Source organism: Leucoraja erinacea, chromosome 27 (genome assembly GCF_028641065.1).
Source record: "Leucoraja erinacea ecotype New England chromosome 27, Leri_hhj_1, whole genome shotgun sequence".
Lineage (NCBI taxonomy): Eukaryota > Metazoa > Chordata > Chondrichthyes > Rajiformes > Rajidae > Leucoraja > Leucoraja erinaceus.
Genome location: NC_073403.1, coordinates 30,774,385 through 30,794,597, shown reverse-complemented (window position 1 = coordinate 30,794,597; position 20,213 = coordinate 30,774,385). Strand labels below are relative to the sequence as shown.

Below are 20,213 nucleotides of genomic sequence, written 5' to 3'. Positions count from 1 at the left end.
TGTGTGAACCGCTCGGGTCCCGCTGAGAGGCTGAAGGGAAACGGGATAACCTGGTATTCGTTTGTTATTGTCACGTGCACTGAGATATTGTGAAAACCTTTGTTTTACCGCCATTCGTTCAAATCTAAACTCGCAGGAGTAAAACACTTTAGTTTATGTCGGATATATTGCATGGGAACAGGCTCGAATCCACACTGACCATCGATCACTCGATCACGGTGGTCTAATGTTATCCCACTTTCTCATCCATTCCCTGCACTCGAGGGTCAATTTGCAGAGGCCGTTTTTCAGGTCGGCTACAAACCCACCAACTCCCACCCTTCATGTTGCAAATGTTGGTTTGAATGTTTCTGGTGCCACCTCCTCCCACCCTTCATGTTGCAAATACTCTATTCCCTAATCTCAATGTCTCCATCTCTGCCACATTCGCCAACAAGATATTTTCAATTTGAGGCCATCCATTATATCCTCTTTCTTTTTTAAAAGTGGGTGCCCCCTGCTGTCACAGATGGACCCCTCACCCATGCACCCATGCATCCTCTGTGTCCCAAGATGATGTTCTCCCTCCTCCTATTCCAAGAAAGAACAAGGAGAAATATCCACAAGTTCTTTATTGTCACACCACGGGCCTCTGCGTTCAACAAATCATTCTCTGAAATTTCTGCTACTTTCAATCGATCCCACCACCAGTCACATCTTCCCATCTCCTCCCCTTTCCACCTTCCACATAAACCACTCCCTCAGCAAGACCTTTACTCACTAATTCATTCCCACCACCATCTCACATACTTTTCCCTGCAACTGCAGGACACGTAACACCTGCCCCTTACCTCCTCCTTCACACCCATCCATGGACAAGAGCAGTCCATGCAGGTGAGATCAAGGTACACGTGCACCTCCTCTAACCTGATCTACCTCTTTTGGTATTTTCTATGTGGCCTCCTCTACCTCAGTGGAACCAAGAGGCTATTTAGGCCTACTTGATAGCCCGGTTGCAAGTACTGTAATTTGTCTTCTCATTCGCAGACTGAGCATCCTGTCCTGGGCCTCCTCCATTGCCAGTGAGTCCACACGCAAACTGTAGACACAGTCATACAGCCTAATGGTGTGTACATTGAATTCTCCAAATGGTAGTTAACTAACTGGCAAACAAACATGCTTTGAACCACCACCTTCCCCCTCCTGCTACTGCCTCGTCTCCTTCTACCTATTTTCATTCCTCTGGCATTAAATTTTTTCCCTACTTTATCTTTATCTCCTTATCTCACAATTCCTGAAATCTTCCATGTTCTCCAGAGATGCTGTCTGACCTGTTGAGTTACTCTAGCATGTTGTATGTTCACTTGTGGCACAAACATTCTTCAACCTTGTTCAGAATTTCAATTTAATCAAAGAATCAGAGGCAATTCACTTCACAGTGTGGATAAATGTGAGGTTATCCACTTTGGTGGCAAGAACAGGAAAGTTGACTATTACCTGAATGGTGGCCGATTAGGAAAAGGGAGATGCAACGAGACCTGGGTGTCATGGTACACCAGTCATTGAAAGCAAGCATGCAGGTACAACAGGCAGTGAAGAAAGTGAATGGTGTGTTAGCATTCATAGCAAAAGGATTGGAGTATAGGAGCAGGGAGGTTCTATTGCAGTTGTACAGGGCCTTGGTGAGACCACACCTGGAGAGTACAGATTTGGTCTCCTAATCTGAGGAAAGACATTCTTGCCATAGAGGGAGTACAGAGAAGGCTCACAAGACCGATTCCTGGGATGGCAGTACTTTCATATGAAGAAAGACTAGATAGACTCGGCTTGTACTCGCTGGAATTTAGAAGATTAAGGAGGGATCTTATAGAAACTTACAAAATTACTGGGGGTTGGACAGGCTAGATGCAGGCAGATTGTTCCCGGTGTTGGGGAAGTCCAGAACAAGGGGTCACAGTTTAAGGATGAGGGAGAAGTCTTTTAGGACCAAGATGAGAACAAAAAATTCACACAGAGAGTGGTGAATCTGTGGAATTCTCTGCCACAGAAAGTAGTTGAGGCCACTTCATTGGCTATATTTAAGATGTGGCCCTTGTGGCTAAAGGGATCAGGAGGTATGGAGAGAAGGCAGGTACAGGATACTGAGTTGGATGATCAGCCATGACCATATTGAATGGCGGTGCAGGCTCAAAGGGCCGAATGGCCTACTCCTGCATTTTCTATGTTTCTATGTTTCTATGTTTCTATAAACAAATATAATGCAAAAAAAACATGTCTAATATCTTTAGAATCACATCTCAATTAAAAGTTTTTTATTCTTAAAAAAATATCATCCATTGTTTATCTCTCAACAACAATAAATTAACAAAGATATTCAACTCTATTCACATATGTTTAAAAATAAATATTGCTGAAAATATGAATAAATTATGGTGAATATATATTCTGACCAGTGAGACAGCATTCTCATAATCAATACTTTGAGTGAAGGATGAAGTTAAGCACAATGGTTCAGCAAACCCACCACCTGAGCTGGCTCAGTGCAGGCTGGTGCACTCCCAATGCACAGTCTCATTGCAGCAGAGACACATGGAGGACGAATTTTCAGTAAAAGAGGCAAAAAGTTACAATTCTAAAGTTCAAACCGTTTTAACAGAAGCAAACTGGACGGACATTGTAACAGTTCATATAGATGAGATCATTCAATATGAAATGCCACCAGTGCAGTTCAGAGTAGGAAGTGAAATAGTATCGACCATAACAGAGGCAAGCTGCAGCAAGGCATTGACAATGATCCGCTGACCACAGAGCACCTTTTCCAGTCATGGAACTCTGCATTGCAGCAGCTGCCAGTCTTTGATTCACATTTCATCACAGGATAATGATACAAAAATAAATATCAACAAATTAAAACAACACATAAATACATAGAATGAGCCAAAAGATCTTTGTTCTCCATCTCTTGCAAGTTGAAATTCACATCAGTATCAGAAAAATAAATATAGTAGTCAAAAAATGCTGAAGTTGCACATTCTGAAAATCAGAAGGTGATATTTTAAATAAATAGTCTTTAATTTTAGACTCTTAAGAATCAGTTTTTAAAAATCTTCAGTAATCCCTGCTGATTGTTGCCATGATGAGAAGGAGCTGTTGTAAATGTGCCCTGGTCTCAGTGTAGGTTATTTCCCAGGCACAGTCACTGAATCCCTGGAAAGCGAAAAAGTCAAGTACATTTATTAGATAATGAACAGATAGAAATTGGCTGCAAAATCTGTTGGTAATTACAAAGTTTCATATGTGGCAGCTCACCTTCTGTTTCAGAAACTTTGTCAGATCCTTAAAATATTTAAGAACTGTGGCATTCTTCCTTGCCCTGGACCCTGGGCTTGCTTTCTTGACACAGACTTCCAGCTCTCTGAACTGCCGATCCAAGAGAAGTGTGAAGTGTTCCACTATGGCCTCGACCCACGTTACTGAGCTCAGCTTCATGCTGTAGATCCTGCGGAGGTGATGCAGTGTTTGATGGACAATCTGGATCCTGTCCTGGGCCTGTGCAAAACACACACAGTGACATTAGACAAATCCTGGATCCAGTGTGTTTTTAAGTTAAAATAGAATGCTTACGAGTCTTAGTAGAATAAGACAAAGTGTAATCAGGTATAGTTTCAAACAATCAATGCGTATATAATAGAAGGCATTACTTTAATGTGAGAGGGGACAGTTTAAAGGAGATCTGTGAGGCAGTTTTTAAAACAGAAGGGTTGTCTGCCTGGAATGTGCTGCCAGAGGCGGCAGTAAAGCAGATATGTTCATGGCATTTAAACAACTTTTGGATCGGCTCATGGATACACAGGGATTGGGGGGGATACAATGTCTTTGCAGGTAGATAAGTGATAGTCTTGGCATCAGGTTTGGCACAGACACTGTGTGCAGAAGGGCCTGATCTTGTGCTGTACGTTCTATGTTCAACTGGAGTTCTGCTAACCTTTCACAAATGAAAAGAAGGTCAAAGCCAAGTGAAATTGCATATATTTGTTTGAACAGTGCAGGTGCATTTAGCAAAAGGACAAAATATGCTGGGGTAACTCAGTGGGTCAGGCAGCATCTCTGGAGAAACAGGATAAGTACCATTTTGGGTCAAAATACTTCATCAGGCTGATTGTAGGGGTTGGGGAGAAGAAAGCTAAAAAGTCCAGGGGCTGGACAAAGCATGTCAGGTAATAGATTAGCATCAGCAAGTGGGGGTTTTGATAGGTTGGTGGATGGAACAAAGGCCAGAGATAAGAGGGGAAGGGGTGGAGGTTGAACGTAACAATTAGTATGGCCTTTTATTATTATAGAATTATGGACTATGGGAGAGTGTGAATCGGTTTATATGACTGGTATGAATGGTGAAGGACCTTAGTTACAGAGAGGTGAGAGAAGCCATGACTGTTCTTCTCAAGCCAGAGAATGTCAAGCTGTGATATTGTAGAGATGTACATTGTCATTAGAAGGATGGTGAAGAGGAAACAGTTATCTAAACGCATGTAGGCCCAGGAACAGGCACATTTGTGGTTACGGAAAGGGGATTAGGTATAAAAAAAACATAGTGAGCACGGGAGGAGAAGTCTTGCAAGTTGTCCAAAGGTTCATCGAATCAAGACCTTGGAGTAGCTGTTCTGCATTTGCCATTCCATTTAAAAAAAAATCAGCACAGGTATTTTCCACAGCAGACTTGAATGGAGGCAAACAATCAAAGTGCAACAGAGTCATTCAAATAGACCCATCATCTCTCCCTGCTCATATCTCACATTAAATAATTCATTCATAAGAACATCAGATCCTTCTATGCTTTAGAGGTTCAATATTTAGACCACGTGGATTCAAGAAAGGAAATGGTCCAGATACCACCTAAATGGTGTTGGTAATTCTGACTCAAGGACCCTCTCAGTCAGTGAGTCCAAAATCCAACTACACACCGGATGGAAAATATGTTTTTGTTCTATCCTATCCTAGCATTTAGTTCTCACCGTCAAGCAAGATCTCTGGTTAGCGGTATCTCTATTATGGAGAAATGTTTCCTGCAGTCCACCCTATTGTGGCTGATCATACTGTTCTACACGTCTATTGGGTCCCCTGTGCCCTCTACTACATTAACCCAATGGACTTTCTAGGTTATGTAATTATTTAACCAAACCGGAGGTGAGTCTCACAATTGCTCGTAGCACTCAATCATATGGAGGGTGGAGTGGAGTCAAGGTTTCTTCAGCTACGCTGGACACAGCTTGTGAGATGATTTAGAGGAGGAGATAATGAAGATGGTTGTGAAAAAATTGCAGCAGCTACTTGATCGATTGGCCACGTGGGCTGAGGAATGATTGATGGAATTTAATACACAGAAATGTGAGGTGTTGAATTTGTGGAAGTTTAATATGGGCAGGACCTAGACAGTGAATGGCAGGGTACTGGGGAATGTTGTAGAACAGAGGGATCTAGGAGTGCCGGTGCATGGTTCATTTAATGCCGAGTCACAGGTATATAGGGTGGTCAAAAAGGCTTTTGACACATTGGCTTTTATCAATCAGAATATTAAGTATAGAGGTTGGGAGGTCATGTTGCAATTGTATAAGACGATGGTGAGATCGCATTTAGAGTATTGAGTTCAGTTCTGGGCACCATGTTATAGGAAAGATGTCAAGCTGGAAACGGTACAGAGAAAATTTACGAGGATGTTGCCAGGACTAGTGGGTCTGAGCTATAGGGAGAGATTGAGTAGGCTGAGAGTCTATTCCCCGGAGCACTGGAGGATGAGGGGTGAACTTATCGAGCTGTATACAACCATGAGAGGAATAGATCGGGTAGATGCACAGAGTTTCCTGCCCAGAGTAGGTAAATCGCGGACCAGAGGACATAGGTTTAAAGTGAAGCGGAAAAGATTTAATGTGAATCTAAAGGGTAAACTTTGCACACAAACGGTGGTGGGTGTGTGTAACAAGCTGCCAGCGGAGGTAGTTGAGGCTGGGACTATCCCAACGTTTAAGAAACCGTTAGACATGTGCATGGATAGGACAGGTTTGGATCATTTGGATAGGATAGCTGGGACATGTTTGCCGGTGTGGGCAGGTTGGACGGAAGGGCATATTTCCACACTGTATCACTATGACTTTGAGAGGATTTCCTAGAGATTAACTGTAAACAACTCAATAGATGGACAAATGAACTAGATAAGGTGAAACCGGGAGAGAGGTGTTGGGAGCGACACGGGCGGTTGAACAAAGCTGCAGAACAGATTACATGATTAGAAGGGGTTATTTACTGTGGTCACATTCTCAGGCGAAGGATCAGATGGGATTCAATATGATTAAAACTTTTAACCTAAACTCTCTCGAATGAACCACGTTGACTCCCTCTTAAGTAAAATGCCGAGTTTACCCTCACATGAATTCCCGTGGAAAGTTCTTTCACCAGGTCCAAGGGCTTGGAATCCCCAACGACCGCCGCTCTACCTGTCCAACCCCACACTGTCGGGAGAGGTGGCCACCCTGAGACACAAGATGTCAACGTTACTAGGGTTATATTGACACGTGTACCGCGGTAGAGTGATTAACTTTGTTTTCAATGCTATGCATTATAAACAGATATACTGTAAATACATACAATCAAGTCAAACATGTCGAGTCGGTAGAGCGAAGGGGAAGATCCAGAGTGCAGAATATCAACAACCCCAGAGAGAGAAACACTGGAGAACAGGCTCCGTGTAATCATTGACATTTGAACAACAAACAGCCCGGAGAGTGTCGGATCGGTCTCTGGGAGCGGGTCCAACTCACCATTTCATTCAGTTTGTCTAGACTGTCCGTGTTGAGAACTTGCAGTAACTGCAGCCTCTCACAGCCCAGGCTCAGGGTCCCGGACAACAACATACACACAATCCAAACTCTGCAAACACTGCCCAAAGTCATCTTCAAGCCACAGTGAGTAAAGCACCGATCTGAGATCAGAATCTGCTCCGAAAACGGTTCCTGATCGCTGACTGAAACGCTGGATATGGAAATGCAGCGACTTGTGATTCTGGAGCGGCCGCCTGTGCTGCTGAGACCGGTGGCTGTGGATACTGTGAGCTGCCTCTGCCATGCTGCCCGCTTTAATATGTTACAATCCGACGATAGGTGATGTTTGAAAAGTGAATTTATTGTGCTGGAAATTTGCAAGGTGTCAGGAGAGAGCGGTCTCCGTTCTGAAGTAAGGAATGTGAAAGTGGGAGAGTCCCGCAGCAGCGACGAGGGAATCCGCGATAGGAGAGAACAAGCAGCGCTGCGGCTCAGAGCTTCGCAGGTTCACATCAGGGGGTCACAGGTGTTGTGGGGGAGGCTCAGTCTCGGCAGGGGACGGGGTGGGGAGGGGACGTGACTGTGTCTGTGCATCGCTGGAGGTTGCATTTTATCCGGGTTATAATAACACTGCGCCTTTCAGCGCTCACCCTGCAGGAAAAATGTTCTCAATATTGGGCGAGTCCAGAACCAGGGCCCAGAGTCTGAGAATAAACGGGAAGCCATTTAAGACTGAGGTGAGGGAAAAAAATCACCCAGAGAGTTGTGAATTTGTGGAATTCCCTGCCACAGAGGAATGGATTTAAGAGAAAGATAGATAGAGCTCTGGAGGCTAGTGGAATCAAGGGATATGGGAAGAAGGCAGGCACGGGTTATTGATTTGGGTCGATCAGCCATGATCACCATGAATGGTGGTGCTGGCTCGAAGGACCCAATGGCCTCCTCCAGCACCTATATTCTATGTTTCTATGAGACCCGGACAGAGATTGTGTTAAAGCCGCCCCCTCCACTCACCCAACTGCGTTGAAGCCACATCTCAGGGGGGCAGTGCGGGGAGACGGCTCACGGCCGCTTGGTTGGTGGCGACTCTCTCAGCGCCCATACACCAGACCCATACTCTGCTCTCCGAGGAGAAAGTGCTTCTGCCTCTCTGTTATTTACACCAGACATTTCTGCTTTTCTTTTAAATTAAACGGCTTCGAGCCGAGTGTGAATTCGGTCCCGATGTCTTTCACCCCTTCTCGCCGCCGCGCAATATCTCCGGCTCGGTCTGCTGGGGGGAAGCGGATGGAGGGATGAGAGAGAGGTGGAGAAAGGATGGCGAGGGAAGAAAGGGGAAGAAAGGGGTAGTCGGGGAGGGGGATGTGAGGGGGATTGGAGAAGAGAGAGAGTGGGAGGTGGGTCGTTCCTCACGGTCCCGGGGTAGCGCTCCGGCCCCTCCAGTCGCCGTGCTTGACGCACACAGTTCCGGCTCCACCTCTCTCTCTCTCCCCGTGGAGACATGGTGAACAATACAGGGAGAGCCGGGGGTTAGAGCAACGTTTACAAACCTCGGCGTCAGATCACACCCCTCCACCCGGATCCCGGCATCCGCTCCTGCCGCCGACCCTCTCCCTCCCTTCTCTCCTTCCCTTCCCTCCCTCCCTTCCCTTCCCTCCCCCCCCCCCTTCCCTCCTTCCGTCCCTTCTCTCCTCTGTCCCTTTCCCTTCCTCCCCCCCCTTCTTTCTCTCCTTCCCTCCCTCCCTTCTTTCTCCATTCCCTCCTTCCCTCCTCTCCTTCCTCCCTTCTCGTCCTCCCTCCCACACACACACATCCTGCACCGACGACTAACACATACCCCCCCCCCCACACACACACACACACACACACACACACATGCACATACAACTAACACACACCCTCACACACACAAACACACACACACACACACACACACACACACACAACTAAGTTAGGATGGGGTAGAAGCCCAAAATGTAATAGGTTAAATTAAATTACTTATTTTTTCATTTCACAGTCACTAAAACAAGTGGTATTGTAACCATGTACTTTTCAGAGGTGATCTACACATTTTGTTTGTTACTTGTATGCAATTTTATATTAAAATGTAGCTTAGATCTGTTTGGTCCATTAACTCGCAGGCACTTTTTAAGCGCACATTTTGATTACTTTCCATTCTACCACAGAGATATAAAGTCTATAATAGACTTTATTTATATTTCTATGATTCGACAGACCTTGGCTGGGAACCTGAAGCTCACCAAAATTGTTCCCAAATGGGCCCCGCACCTCCTAAGGCAGGCCCTGATCCAGAAGATTAAGATGTATGGGATTCTTGATGACTTGCTCGTATGGATTCAGAGATGGATTATTCATAGAAGACAGTGGTTGTGGTGGAAGGAGATATTCTGGCTGGAGGTCCATGCATGTTGTCACCTCTCTTGACTCTGGAAGTAATTCCATTTCATGATATCCCCACTTGAGATCAATTTTGGGAACACTTAACTGGTTGATAACTCTTGAAGCACCTCATCGACCGTAGTGTACGTGACAATAATAACCCAATAGCAGTTTATCCCGCTACCCTTCAGCCTCTCAGCGGGACCCGAGCGGTTCACAAACACGCCCACTCTCGGATGTGACGAGCCCGTCTCTTCCACCAGGACACGTTCGCTTCGGCTGAAGCAAAGATCCTATAGCGGAGCAAGATGAACCACTCCTGCGAAAAACACGTAGTACGGTCATGGGCAGATTCATGGGTAATTTAAGGTCCCATTTCCGTAACCTGCTTCCGCCTAAAGATAGGATATTTGCTTCCGCCTCCGCACTCGTATCTTCACTTAGACCATGGCGTCCACGTCTAATAGTGTTGCATTCTGCACTGCTGTAAATTGCTCCAATCGGCAATGTAGGCGACCCGACTTGTCTTTCTTCAGGTTCCCCATTAAGGAGGAAAGGTAAGCAAACATGTATTACTTCTGTGGCTATAGGATCTTTGGACTGAAGTTGCGGCGCGGCCGCTTCCCCCCGGCCGACCGAGCCGGAGACTTTCCTACGATGGCAGGAAGACAGGAAATGGATCGGGACCGGTTAACATGCGGATCGAACTGAAGCCGTTTAATTTTTTTTAAAGCAGAAATGTCTGGTGTGAAGAACATAGAAGCACTTTCTCCTCGGAGAGCAGAGTGTGGGTCCGGTGTATCGGCGCTGAGAGAGTCGCCACCAACCAAGCGGCCGCGACCCGTCTCTCCGCACTGTCCCCCTGAGATGTGGCTTCACCGCAGTTGGGTGAGTGGAGGGGCGGCTTTAACACAATCTCTGTCCGTGGCTCCGAGGGTGAACGCTGAAAGGCGCAGTGATATTATAACTCGGATAAAATGCAGCCCCCAGCGATGCACAGCCACAGTCACGTCCCCTCCCTGTCGAGTTATGCTTGTAATAAGGCTCGTACCACGACGTAAACAGAGTATACCTTTAATCTGTACAATAACAACAGCAACTGCAACAGCCTCGTGTAAGCCCAGGCCTCCCTCTCTAACTGCCGACACCCTGGGTTTTCCAGACACAACCGGTTACTGGAGCCTGGCTTCTGGCAGGGTCCTAGTGCCCCTCTGCTCAGCCTTACTCTATTATTGCATAATACCACATCTCCCTTTCTTTGAGAACAAAGGGTGGACTACCTTTGTCTCTGCAGGTCTTAAGGGGTTTATTCTGCCCTTTTGCTGGAAGACCTGTCCCTGATCTAAGCATGCAAAATAGAAATAAAATAACTTACACGTTACCATACTGTGAACTATTCTTTCCGGTTTCAGGTAAATGTAACAGGTTTACAGAACATTTTCACATCACATTTCACTCTCTCTTTTTCTTTATTGTAGAAAACAGATCAATAAATCACAAATCAAGTCTCTGCGGCTTTCTAACCTCTCTCCCACACCTAGTCCGCACAGTCTCTGTGGTGGGGCCCTCTCCGCTGGGTGATGCTGTCACTGGTGGAGCTGGGTCTGGTGGAGCTGGCTCTGGTGGAGCTGGCTCTTCTCCCACCGGTGGCTCATCAGCGTCGACTACCTCACTGTTGGTCTGCAGCGGCACCAAGTGCTGCCGGTTCCTCCTCAGTGTGCCCTGAGGCACCTGGACGATATAAGAGCGAGGTGCATTGTGTGTAGATAGCACTTTGCCCTGGACTCGTGCATCGGTGATCCACACATCCTCCCCAGGTATTAGTGGCTCCAGATTTCTCGCTCCGTGCCTCTTGTCAAAGGATCTTGCGTCGTTCCACCTCTTCTCCCTTTCTTTGGCCCCCAGCGCGTTGTAGTCAGGCAAAACTGGATTCAGCAGGGTTGGAAGGGCAGGAACTGTAGTGCGTAGGCGGCGCCCCATCAACAGCTCGGCTGGGCTATAGCCGTTCTGTAGAGGGGTTGCTCTGTAGGCCAGCAATGCAAGATATGGGTCTGACGCCTTTGTTAGCAAGTTTTTCACGGTTTGTACAGCGCGTTCCGCCTCCCCATTGCTCTGAGGAAACCTGGGGCTGCTCGTGATGTGCATAAAGCCATACTCTGCTGCAAAGGATTTAAAGTGGCTACCTGAGAATTGGGGCCCATTGTCACTTTTAAGAAATTCACAAATTCCATGACGAGCAAATATGGATTTCAGGTGCACCACCACATCTGTGGACCTTGTGGGTGATAGTAGCGCAACTTCCACATATCTTGAGAAATAATCTACGACTAGCAGATAAGTCTTGTTTTTCAGCGTGAATAGGTCAGCTCCCAAGGTTTGCCAAGGCCTGTCTGGCATCTCCGTTGGCATCAGCGGCTCTTTGACGTTCCTTCGCTCTTGGATGCAGGTTCTACATTTCAGCACCATGTCATTCAGCTGGCTGCTGAGTCCTGGCCACCATACCGTCTGTTTGGCCCGGCCCCTGCACTTTGTCACCCCCAGGTGTCCTTCGTGTAGTCTCTGCAGCACATCACTTTGTAAGGCTGATGGGATGACGAGCCTCGTGCCCCGCAGCAGCAGCCCATCGTGCACAGTCAGCACTGCTCTATCAGCCCAGTAATGTCTCAGCACTCCCTGCAGTTGGCTTTTGTCGGGCCAGCCGTCTGTGCAGTACTCCATCAGTGCAGAGCATGTGCTGTCTGCCTGTAGGTGCTCCCGTAGGCTGCTCAGATAATCTCCACTGACAGGAATGTTGCTGATGACAGAGTCTACATAGATGTTGGTGTCCTCTAATAGGCTTGTGTCTGTGTGTGTTCTTGCGGCTCTCAGAGGAGCACGAGATAAGGTGTCGGCTGTCCACAGGCTTTTGCCAGGGACATGATCTACTGTATAGCTGTACCTCATGAGTCTCATCCTAAATCTTTGGATTCTTGGTGGGAGGTCATCCAAAGCTTTCCCTCCCAGCAGACTCACCAACGGCTTGTGGTCAGTTTCCAGCTCGAATGGTCTTCCCAGGATGAAACAGCTGAACCTTTCACATGCCCACGTCGCAGCCAATGCCTCCTTTTCTACTTGAGCATAGCGCTGCTCTGTTGGTGTCATTGCCCTGGACGCATATGCCACAGGTGACCACATGGCATCGTTCTTCTGCAGCAGGACTGCCCCCAGGCCAAAGGAAGAGGCATCAGCAGAGATCTTTAGAGCACTGTTTGGGTTATATAATGTGAGCACTGGTGTGGATGACAGCTCTGTTTTTAACTGATCAAAGGCGGCCTGCTGCTCTGTCCCCCAGTACCAGTGGTTCTTCTTGGACAGCAGGTCTCGTAGCACTTTGTCTTTTTCAGCCAGGTTAGGCAAGAAGCGGCCCAGCTGATTGACCATGCCCAGAAAACTCCTGAGTTCGCTGACATTTTTGGGTGCATCCAACTCTTGTACTGCTCTCGTCTTCTCTGGATCTGGCTTCACTCCATCTGCTGAAATTACATGACCCAGGAATCTGACTGTGTGGCGTGTGAGCTCACATTTGTCCATGTTGAGCGTAATGCCGGCCTTTTGTGCCTTCTCTAGCACCGCATGTAGCCGCACATCATGCTCCTCCTGCGTCTGTCCCCAGACCAGGATGTCATCCATGTGACACAGTACCCCCTCCAGGCCACCGGTCACTTCTGTCATCATCATCCTTTGAAAGTGCTCGGGGGCTGATGCTATGCCAAAGGGTAGACGGTTAAAATAGTAGCGCCCAAAAGGCGTGATGAAGGTGGTGTATTTGGCAGACTCTTTTGTCAATGGTACTTGCCAAAAGCCCATGTTGGCATCTAATTTGCTGAATACTGTTGCCCCAGCTAGCATGCCCAGAGTGTGCTCGACAGAAGGTAGGATAAACTTTTCTCTGCATACTGATCCATTCATCATTGTGAAGTCCACACAAATGCGAACATCACCTGTTTTTTTCGGCACCACCACCATCCCGGCACACCAATCAGTCGGCTCCTCAATCTTGGTGATTACGCCCATCTTCTCCATACGGTCTATCTCCTCCTTCACTTTTCCCATAAGCGGCAGAGGGACTCTGCGTGGCGTGTGGAGAGAGAAGGGCACAGCCTCTGGCTTCAATTTAATTGAGTATGGCCTCCGAACAAGACCCAAGCCGCTACACAGCTTCGGATATTGTTGTCTCACAGATTCCAAGGTGATGCCGTCAACCCTGCACACAAGCTGAAGCCTTTCTTTGGCAGGTCTTCCCAACAGTGCAGTGTGGAGGTCTTTTACTACATAAATGTCCTCTATGGCTGTCTTGTTGCCTCTGCGCAGTGTTTCTCTGGCTACGCCCAGGACAGAGAGTGCATTGCCCCCTGGCCCAAACAATGGTCGTGTCGACACTGCCAGGCACTTCACATCATGCCCCCCTGTAATGTCATGGTACACCTCCGCTGGCATGGCGGTCACATCAGCACCAGTATCTATTTTAAAGCACACTTTTTGTTGTCTCACTTGTAGCTGCACCGTCCATGGGTCTTTTCCAGCATCCACGGATCCCAGGAAAAAGCTCTCTTCTTCCTCTGTAGTGACAGCATTGAGAGATTTAGCACTGTTTCTGCACACTTTGCCATAATGTCCCTTTTTGCCACAGTTGTGACACACAGCATCTTTAGCAGGGCATTCCAATTTTCCATGCGAGGGCATTTTTCCACATCTATAGCAGGCCTTTGAACCTGGCTGTGGCTGTGTATTAAATTTATTTTTGCCTGGTGTTTGTGCTTGTGGTTGAGGCTTTGAGGGAAATTTGGGTTTTCTGTAGCTTTTAGCATGCACAGCATCAACACTTGAGCACTTGCTAGCACCGCTATTTTCTCCTCTTAAGTCAAACCGCTGTCGTCTAACTTCTTCAGACTGCCTTGTCTTTGTTATAGCAGTTTCAAGGGTTAGGTCTCTGTCTAGCTGTAGCTTTTCGGACAATGAGACGTTTCTCAGCCCAACCACTAACCTGTCGCGGATCAGCTCGTTCTGTAACTGTCCATAGTTGCAGTGTTCGGCTAATCCGTATAGAGCAGTGATGAAGGAATCCACCATTTCTCCTGGCAGTTGCACACGCTGATTGAACTTGGCTCTTTCATAGATAACATTCTTTTTAGGCACAAAAAATGCATCAAAGCCCGCCTTGACATCCGTGTACACCCTCCTCTCATCTGCAGTTAGCGTTAGCCCCTTTAGCACATCATCTGCTTCATCGCCCATGCAATACACTAACGTGTTCACCTGGTTTTCTGCCGACGTCGCGTTTAAATTGCTTGCAAGCCTGAAGCGGTCGAATCTCCTGATCCAACGCTCCCATTCTTGAGGCTTGGTAAAATCGAATGGCTCTGGAGGTTGTATTGTGAACGTAGCAGTTGGTGTAGGTTGCGCCATATCTGCCAGCTCGTCTCCTATTTCCCGCCAAAACGATACACCGTCCTCTTCTTCTTTAATTATTTTCTTGCTTACAAGTCTCCCAGTTCTGGCACCATGTCGAGTTATGCTTGTAATAAGGCTCGTACCACGACGTAAACAGAGTATACCTTTAATCTGTACAATAACAACAGCAACTGCAACAGCCTCGTGTAAGCCCAGGCCTCTCTCTCTAACTGCCGACACCCTGGGTTTTCCAGACACAACCGGTTACTGGAGCCTGGCTTCTGGCAGGGTCCTAGTGCCCCTCTGCTCAGCCTTACTCTATTATTGCATAATACCACACTCCCCACCCCGTCCCCTGCCGAGACTGAGCCTCCCCCACAACACCTGTGACTCCCTGATGTGAACCTGCGGAGCTCTGAGCCGCAGCGCTGCTTGTTCTCTCCCATCGCGGATTTCCCCGTCGCTGCTGCGGGACTCTCCCACTTTCATATTCCTTACTTCAGAACGGAGACCGTTCTCTCCCGACACTTTCCAAATTTCCAGTGGCATAATTTCGCTTTTCAAACATAAACTATTTCGGATTGTAGCATATTAAAGCGGGCAGCATGGCAGAGACAACTGACAGAATCCACAGCCACCGGTCTCGGCAGCACAGGCGGCCGCTCTCGGATCACAAGTCGTTGCATTTCCATATCCAGAGTTTCAGTCAGCGATCAGGAACAGTTTTCCGAGCTGATTTTTGCCTCAGATCGCTGCTTTATTCACTGTGGGTTGAAGATGGCTTTGCCCACTGTTTGCAGAGTTTGGATTGTCTGTGTGTTGTTGTCCGGGACCCTGAGCCTGGGCTGTGAGAGGCTGCAGTTACTGCAAGTTCTCAACACGGACACTCTGGGCAAACTGAATGAAATGGTGAGTTGGCCCTGCTCCCAAAGTCCGGGCTGTTTGTTAAAAAGTCAATGATTACACGGAGCCTGTTCTCCCGTATTTCTCTCGTTGAGATGTTTTATATTCTGTACTCTGTATCTCCCCCTTCGCTCTACCTATTGTACTTGAGTTTGGCTTGATTGCATTTACAACAGTGTGATCCGATTCGCGTGGATTGCAATGAAAGCTTTCGGGTTGTGAATAACGTTGACATCTTGTGTCTCAGGGTGGCCACCTAACCCGACAGTGTGGGACTGAGCGGCGGTCGCTGAAAACCAAGCCCTTGAACCTGGTGAAACTTTCCTTTGGGGTTGAGGTGAGTAAACTCGGCATTTTACTCTTGATCCCTCTTTTCCTGTTTTACCTTTTCCAGTTATCTCACTCGCCTATCCTTACCGCCCCAACCACCCTGGTACTTTCCCTTGCAACCGCAGAAAATACTACACCTGTCGCTTTACCTCCCCCCTCGATTCCATCCAAGGACCCAAGCAGTTTTTCCAGGTGAGGCAGAGGTACACCTGTACCTCCCCCAACCTCATCTATTGCATCCGCTGTTCCAGGTGTCAACTGCTCTACATCGGCGAGACTAAGCGCAGGCTTGGCGAATGCTTTGCCCAACACCTCTGCTCACTTCGCAATAACGAACCTGATCTCCCGGAGGCTCAGCACTTCAACTCCCACTCCTATGCCAAATCTGACAGTCTGTCCTGGGCCTCCTCCATGACCAGATTGAGTCTTACCTCAAATTGGAGGAACAGAACCTCACATTTCGCTTGGGTTATTTACACCCCAGCGGTATTTACATTGGCTTCTCCAATTTCAGGTAGCCCTTGCTTTCTCCTTCCTTCCCCTTCCCTTCACTGCTCTCCCATAGCCCACTGTCTCCGCCTCTTCCTTTCTTTCCCCCCCCCCCCCCCCCCCCCCCACCAGTCTGAAGAAGGGTCTCGACCGGAAACGTTGTCTGTTCCTTCGCTCCATTGATGCTGCCTCACCCGCTGAGTTTGTCCAGTTTTTTAGGCCACCTATTGAGTGTACCGCTTGATTTAATCTCCTGGGATTAATCTCCTCCTCTCAAATGTTTTCACAACCTGTGTCCAACATAGGCGATGTCACCATTGACACCACACTAACCTGCTGATGACTGAGTGCAGAGAGGGATTCTGAGATTCACCTCTGGTCTGGTTAAATACTTCCACACCTCAGCAAGTCAATTGAATTCAAAGAGGATAAAGAACAGGGGGACCGAGGAGAGGTGTACAACATTATGGGTGTCTTAGAATGGGGAGTCAGCATTTAAATATCCCCCAAAGCAGAGATATCTTTATCCAGAGGCCATGGGTTTGAAGGAAAATGTAAGAGTTTAGATTGCCTAGAGAGAAACAAAAATGTCCAGTCTATAGCTGAGTGCACTGCCTTGCCCAGTACTTGGATCGCCACTGCATAGAAAGCTATGATGTTGGTATGCCTTGATAGATAATGGGAGGAGTGAAAGTAGACACCAGGAACTGCAGATTCTGGTTAAAAAAGGGATAGAAAAGTGCTGGAGTAATTAAGCAGATCAGGCTGACTTGCCTCAGCACTTTGTATATTTTGTGTTATATAATGTGACGTAGAGACAGAGAGGGGTGAAAGACTTATATTTGTAATTCTATCATGCTCTGGTTTTTTGACTTGCCCCCACTCAAGTTTTGAAGTGTGTAAGGTGTGTGTGTGTGTGTGTTGAATTCTTGCTTTTATTATTGTAGGGTGGTTGTTGCACATCCGCCAGCTGAAGGTCTTGATATGATGAACTTTAGACAAACTATAAGACACTTCCTCCCTCCTTTAATCTTTCTAAGTCCCCCATCCCCTAACCAACTCACCTTAGCACACATTTCTGGGCCTAGAGATTTACCATACAATTGTACATATTCATATGTTATAGGACCAGAATTAGGCCATTCGGCCCATCATGTGTGCTCTGCCATTGAGTCATGGCTTATCTATCTTTCCCGATCACTCTCATTCTCTTGCCTTCTCCCCATAACCTCTGGCATCTGTACACATTTAGATTCTGCCTTAAAATTGAACATTGACTTGGCCTCCACGGTCTTCTGTGGCAATTAATTCCACAGATTCACCATCTACCTTCAGAAATTCCTCCTCGACTTCTTCCTAATGGTACATCCCTTAATTCTTAGGCTATGGCCTCTGGTCCTAGACTCTTCCACTAATGGAAACATCCTCCCACATCCACTCTATCCAGGCCTTTCATTATTTAGTAAAATACAATGAGGTCCTCCAGCATCTTTCTAAACTACAGTGAGTGCAGGCACAGTATTGTCAAACACCTGTCATATGATAACCCAATCATACCTGGGTTCATTTTCATAGATATCCTCTGGACCCTCTCCAATGCCAGCACATTCTTCCACAGACATGGGGCCCAAAACTACTCACATTACTGCAAATGCGGTCTAACCAGTGCCTTATACATACTCAGCACTACATCCCAGCTTTTATATTCTCGTCCTCTCAAAATAAATGCTTGTATGTATTTGCCTTATTTACTACTGATTCATCTTGCAAATTAAATTTTGGGAATCCTGTACTAACACTCCCAAATTGTATTTGCTCTTGCCATTAGAACTTACCATTCAATTGTTTCACTCAATCAATTCAGGCAACTGTTACCTTATACATATCTTTACTGACATTGTACACCTCTATAAAATCTCCACATCACATTTACTGGTTGGTGAGATTAGTTGGATCTTCTCCCATCTCTCCCTTTAACTGAGGACCTGCAGCATAAATTGTATTCCTGCAAACTGTTCACATGCCATCAAAGACTATGACACTGTGTCCTGCATCTGACACGGTACTGCTTGTTAATTGATCATACAATTTTTAAACCTCTAACTGCAGATTACAATTCAACTGGCTCTGACCTTCTTTCAGTACTGTGTGGCCACAGGCTAGCAAACCTCCAGTTGAGAATTAATTGTTTGAAAATGATGCCTGATTGTGACTTATCATATTCTAACCAGATTGGATCCAGGATCTGTCTAATGTCTCCATGTGTGTTTTGCACAGGCCCAGGACAGGATCCAGATTGTCCATGAAACACTGCATCACCTCCGCAGGATCTACAGCATGAACCTGAGCTCAGTAACGTGGGTCCAGGCCACAGTGGAACACTTCAGGCTTCTCCTGGATCGGCAACTGAGAGAGCTGGAAGTCTGTGTCAGGAAACCAAGCACAGGGTCCAGGGCAAGGAAGAATGCCACAGTTCATAAATACTTCAGGAAACTGAGAAAGTTTCTGAAACAGAAGGTGAGCTGATTGACATGAAACTCTGTGATTACCAGCATATTTAACAGACATATTATTTATGTTCATTATCTAATACATTTTGTTGATATTTTCTCTTTTTCAGGGATTCAGTGACTGTGCCTGGGAAATAACACGCGCTGAGACCAGGGCACATTTACAACAGCTCCTACTCATCATGGCAACAATCAGCAGGGAACAATGAGGATATTTCAGAGACTGAATCATAAGAGACTGAAATTGAGGATCAATTGAAATCTGTAGATCAGGCAACATATCTGTCGATTATGGTTTTGTGATGTTTTGAGTTGAGACCCTTCCTTGGACTTCTTATGGTGGAAACGTGATAAATGAAATGGAAGATGTTCAAACAACTCAGTACGTGTGGAATGGAAAAGGGAGTCATTCCAGGTCAAATAAACTACCATCATGAATGCTCAAGAACCAGAATGTTAACAATTTTTTAAACAAATTAATTATTATTATTGCATCAGAAACATTAGCTATATTCTCTCCCATTAGCTTTTTTTCTGAACAATGTATTCTATTATTTCGACTTGTATGAGAGTCATGGAGAACAAAGAACATTTGGATATTTCTCTGTATTTAAGTGTTGATCTAATTTATTGATATTTATTTTTGTACCATTATCCTGTGTTGAACTGTGAATCTTGAAAGATCCCCTCTTTCAAAGACTGACAAATTCAGTAAATTCATTAAATTATTTCAGTGAATAAATTAATTTCAGTTTATTTATATTTGCACTTATATATATTTAAGCATACAATATATATAGTCAAAATCTTTGTTAATTTATTGTATTTTAGAGAGACGCTGTGAATATTTTTTCTAAAATAAAATATTTTCAATGAAAATGGATGTTTTGTATTTTCATTAGTGTATATTTTTTGCATTGCATTTATTTTTGTCACATGTCTTGACTGCTGCTGCAGCGTCTTCACATGTCTAATGAATGGGAATTCTTGCATTTCTAGATATTCCTCAAATATATTTTCCCTCCGTAATCTCACACTGCACAGACAAAGTATGCGAATACATTTTGAAGTGAATGAATGAATGACACTTTATTATCACATGTGACAAGTCAGAAGAATATTCTTTGTTTGCATACCCAAGGTATGCAAAGGGTCTCCACATATGGGGAAAATTTACATAAAGATTGCCGACAGAGAGGTAAAGAAGTCGTTTAGACTACCTGCCCTCATTGGATAATTGTCTGGAGGTGATGATGCCATTTCTTTAGGACTTACGTGAGACCACATTTGGAGTGTTGCCTGCAGTTCTCGTCACCATGTTGTAGGAAGTATGTGGAGGCTTTGGAGAATCTGCAGTGCG

General features: G+C 46.1%; 2 protein-coding genes across 4 annotated transcripts; one reads left to right on the top strand and one right to left on the bottom strand.

The window, feature by feature from the left end:
• Nucleotides 1–2,302: 2,302 nt before the first annotated feature.
• LOC129710400 (interferon tau-3-like) lies at nucleotides 2,303–7,930 on the bottom strand. Its single transcript, XM_055657374.1, has 3 exons — nucleotides 7,806–7,930; nucleotides 3,289–3,528; nucleotides 2,303–3,186 (listed from the first exon to the last, which is right to left on the bottom strand). Exons 1-3 carry the CDS (start codon nucleotides 7,824–7,826, stop codon nucleotides 3,088–3,090), a joined length of 360 nt encoding a protein of 119 aa, XP_055513349.1. The 5' UTR covers nucleotides 7,827–7,930; the 3' UTR covers nucleotides 2,303–3,087.
• A 1,312-nt stretch (nucleotides 7,931–9,242) lies between these two features.
• On the top strand, nucleotides 9,243–19,696 carry LOC129710396 (interferon alpha-1/13-like). Of its 3 annotated transcripts, none has more exons than XM_055657367.1 (5): nucleotides 9,244–9,748; nucleotides 9,928–10,079; nucleotides 15,772–15,861; nucleotides 18,621–18,860; nucleotides 18,964–19,696. In XM_055657367.1, exons 2-5 carry the CDS (start codon nucleotides 9,930–9,932, stop codon nucleotides 19,060–19,062), a joined length of 579 nt encoding a protein of 192 aa, XP_055513342.1. In that variant the 5' UTR covers nucleotides 9,244–9,748; nucleotides 9,928–9,929; the 3' UTR covers nucleotides 19,063–19,696. The 3 variants fall into 3 exon arrangements, with proteins under 3 accessions (XP_055513340.1, XP_055513342.1, XP_055513341.1); XM_055657366.1 differs by having other exon boundaries at nucleotides 9,925–10,079; XM_055657365.1 differs by having other exon boundaries at nucleotides 9,243–10,079.
• Nucleotides 19,697–20,213: the final 517 nt, after the last annotated feature.

What these genes read in the sequence shown, in the direction of transcription:
- LOC129710400 (XM_055657374.1), bottom strand. Translation starts at nt 7,826, where the DNA reads ATGTGGCTTCAACGCAGTTGG. An exon ending in TGTGGCTTCAACGCAGTTGG is followed by an intron (nt 3,529 to 7,805) that starts GTGAGTGGAGGG and finishes TGTTTTGCACAG; the next exon opens with GCCCAGGACAGGATCCAGAT. An exon ending in CAAAGTTTCTGAAACAGAAG is followed by an intron (nt 3,187 to 3,288) that starts GTGAGCTGCCAC and finishes TTCGCTTTCCAG; the next exon opens with GGATTCAGTGACTGTGCCTG.
- LOC129710396 (XM_055657365.1), top strand. Translation starts at nt 9,930, where the DNA reads ATGTCTGGTGTGAAGAACATAGAAGCACTTTCTCCTCGGAGAGCAGAG. An exon ending in AACTTTCCTTTGGGGTTGAG is followed by an intron (nt 15,862 to 18,620) that starts GTGAGTAAACTC and finishes TGTTTTGCACAG; the next exon opens with GCCCAGGACAGGATCCAGAT. An exon ending in GAAAGTTTCTGAAACAGAAG is followed by an intron (nt 18,861 to 18,963) that starts GTGAGCTGATTG and finishes TCTCTTTTTCAG; the next exon opens with GGATTCAGTGACTGTGCCTG.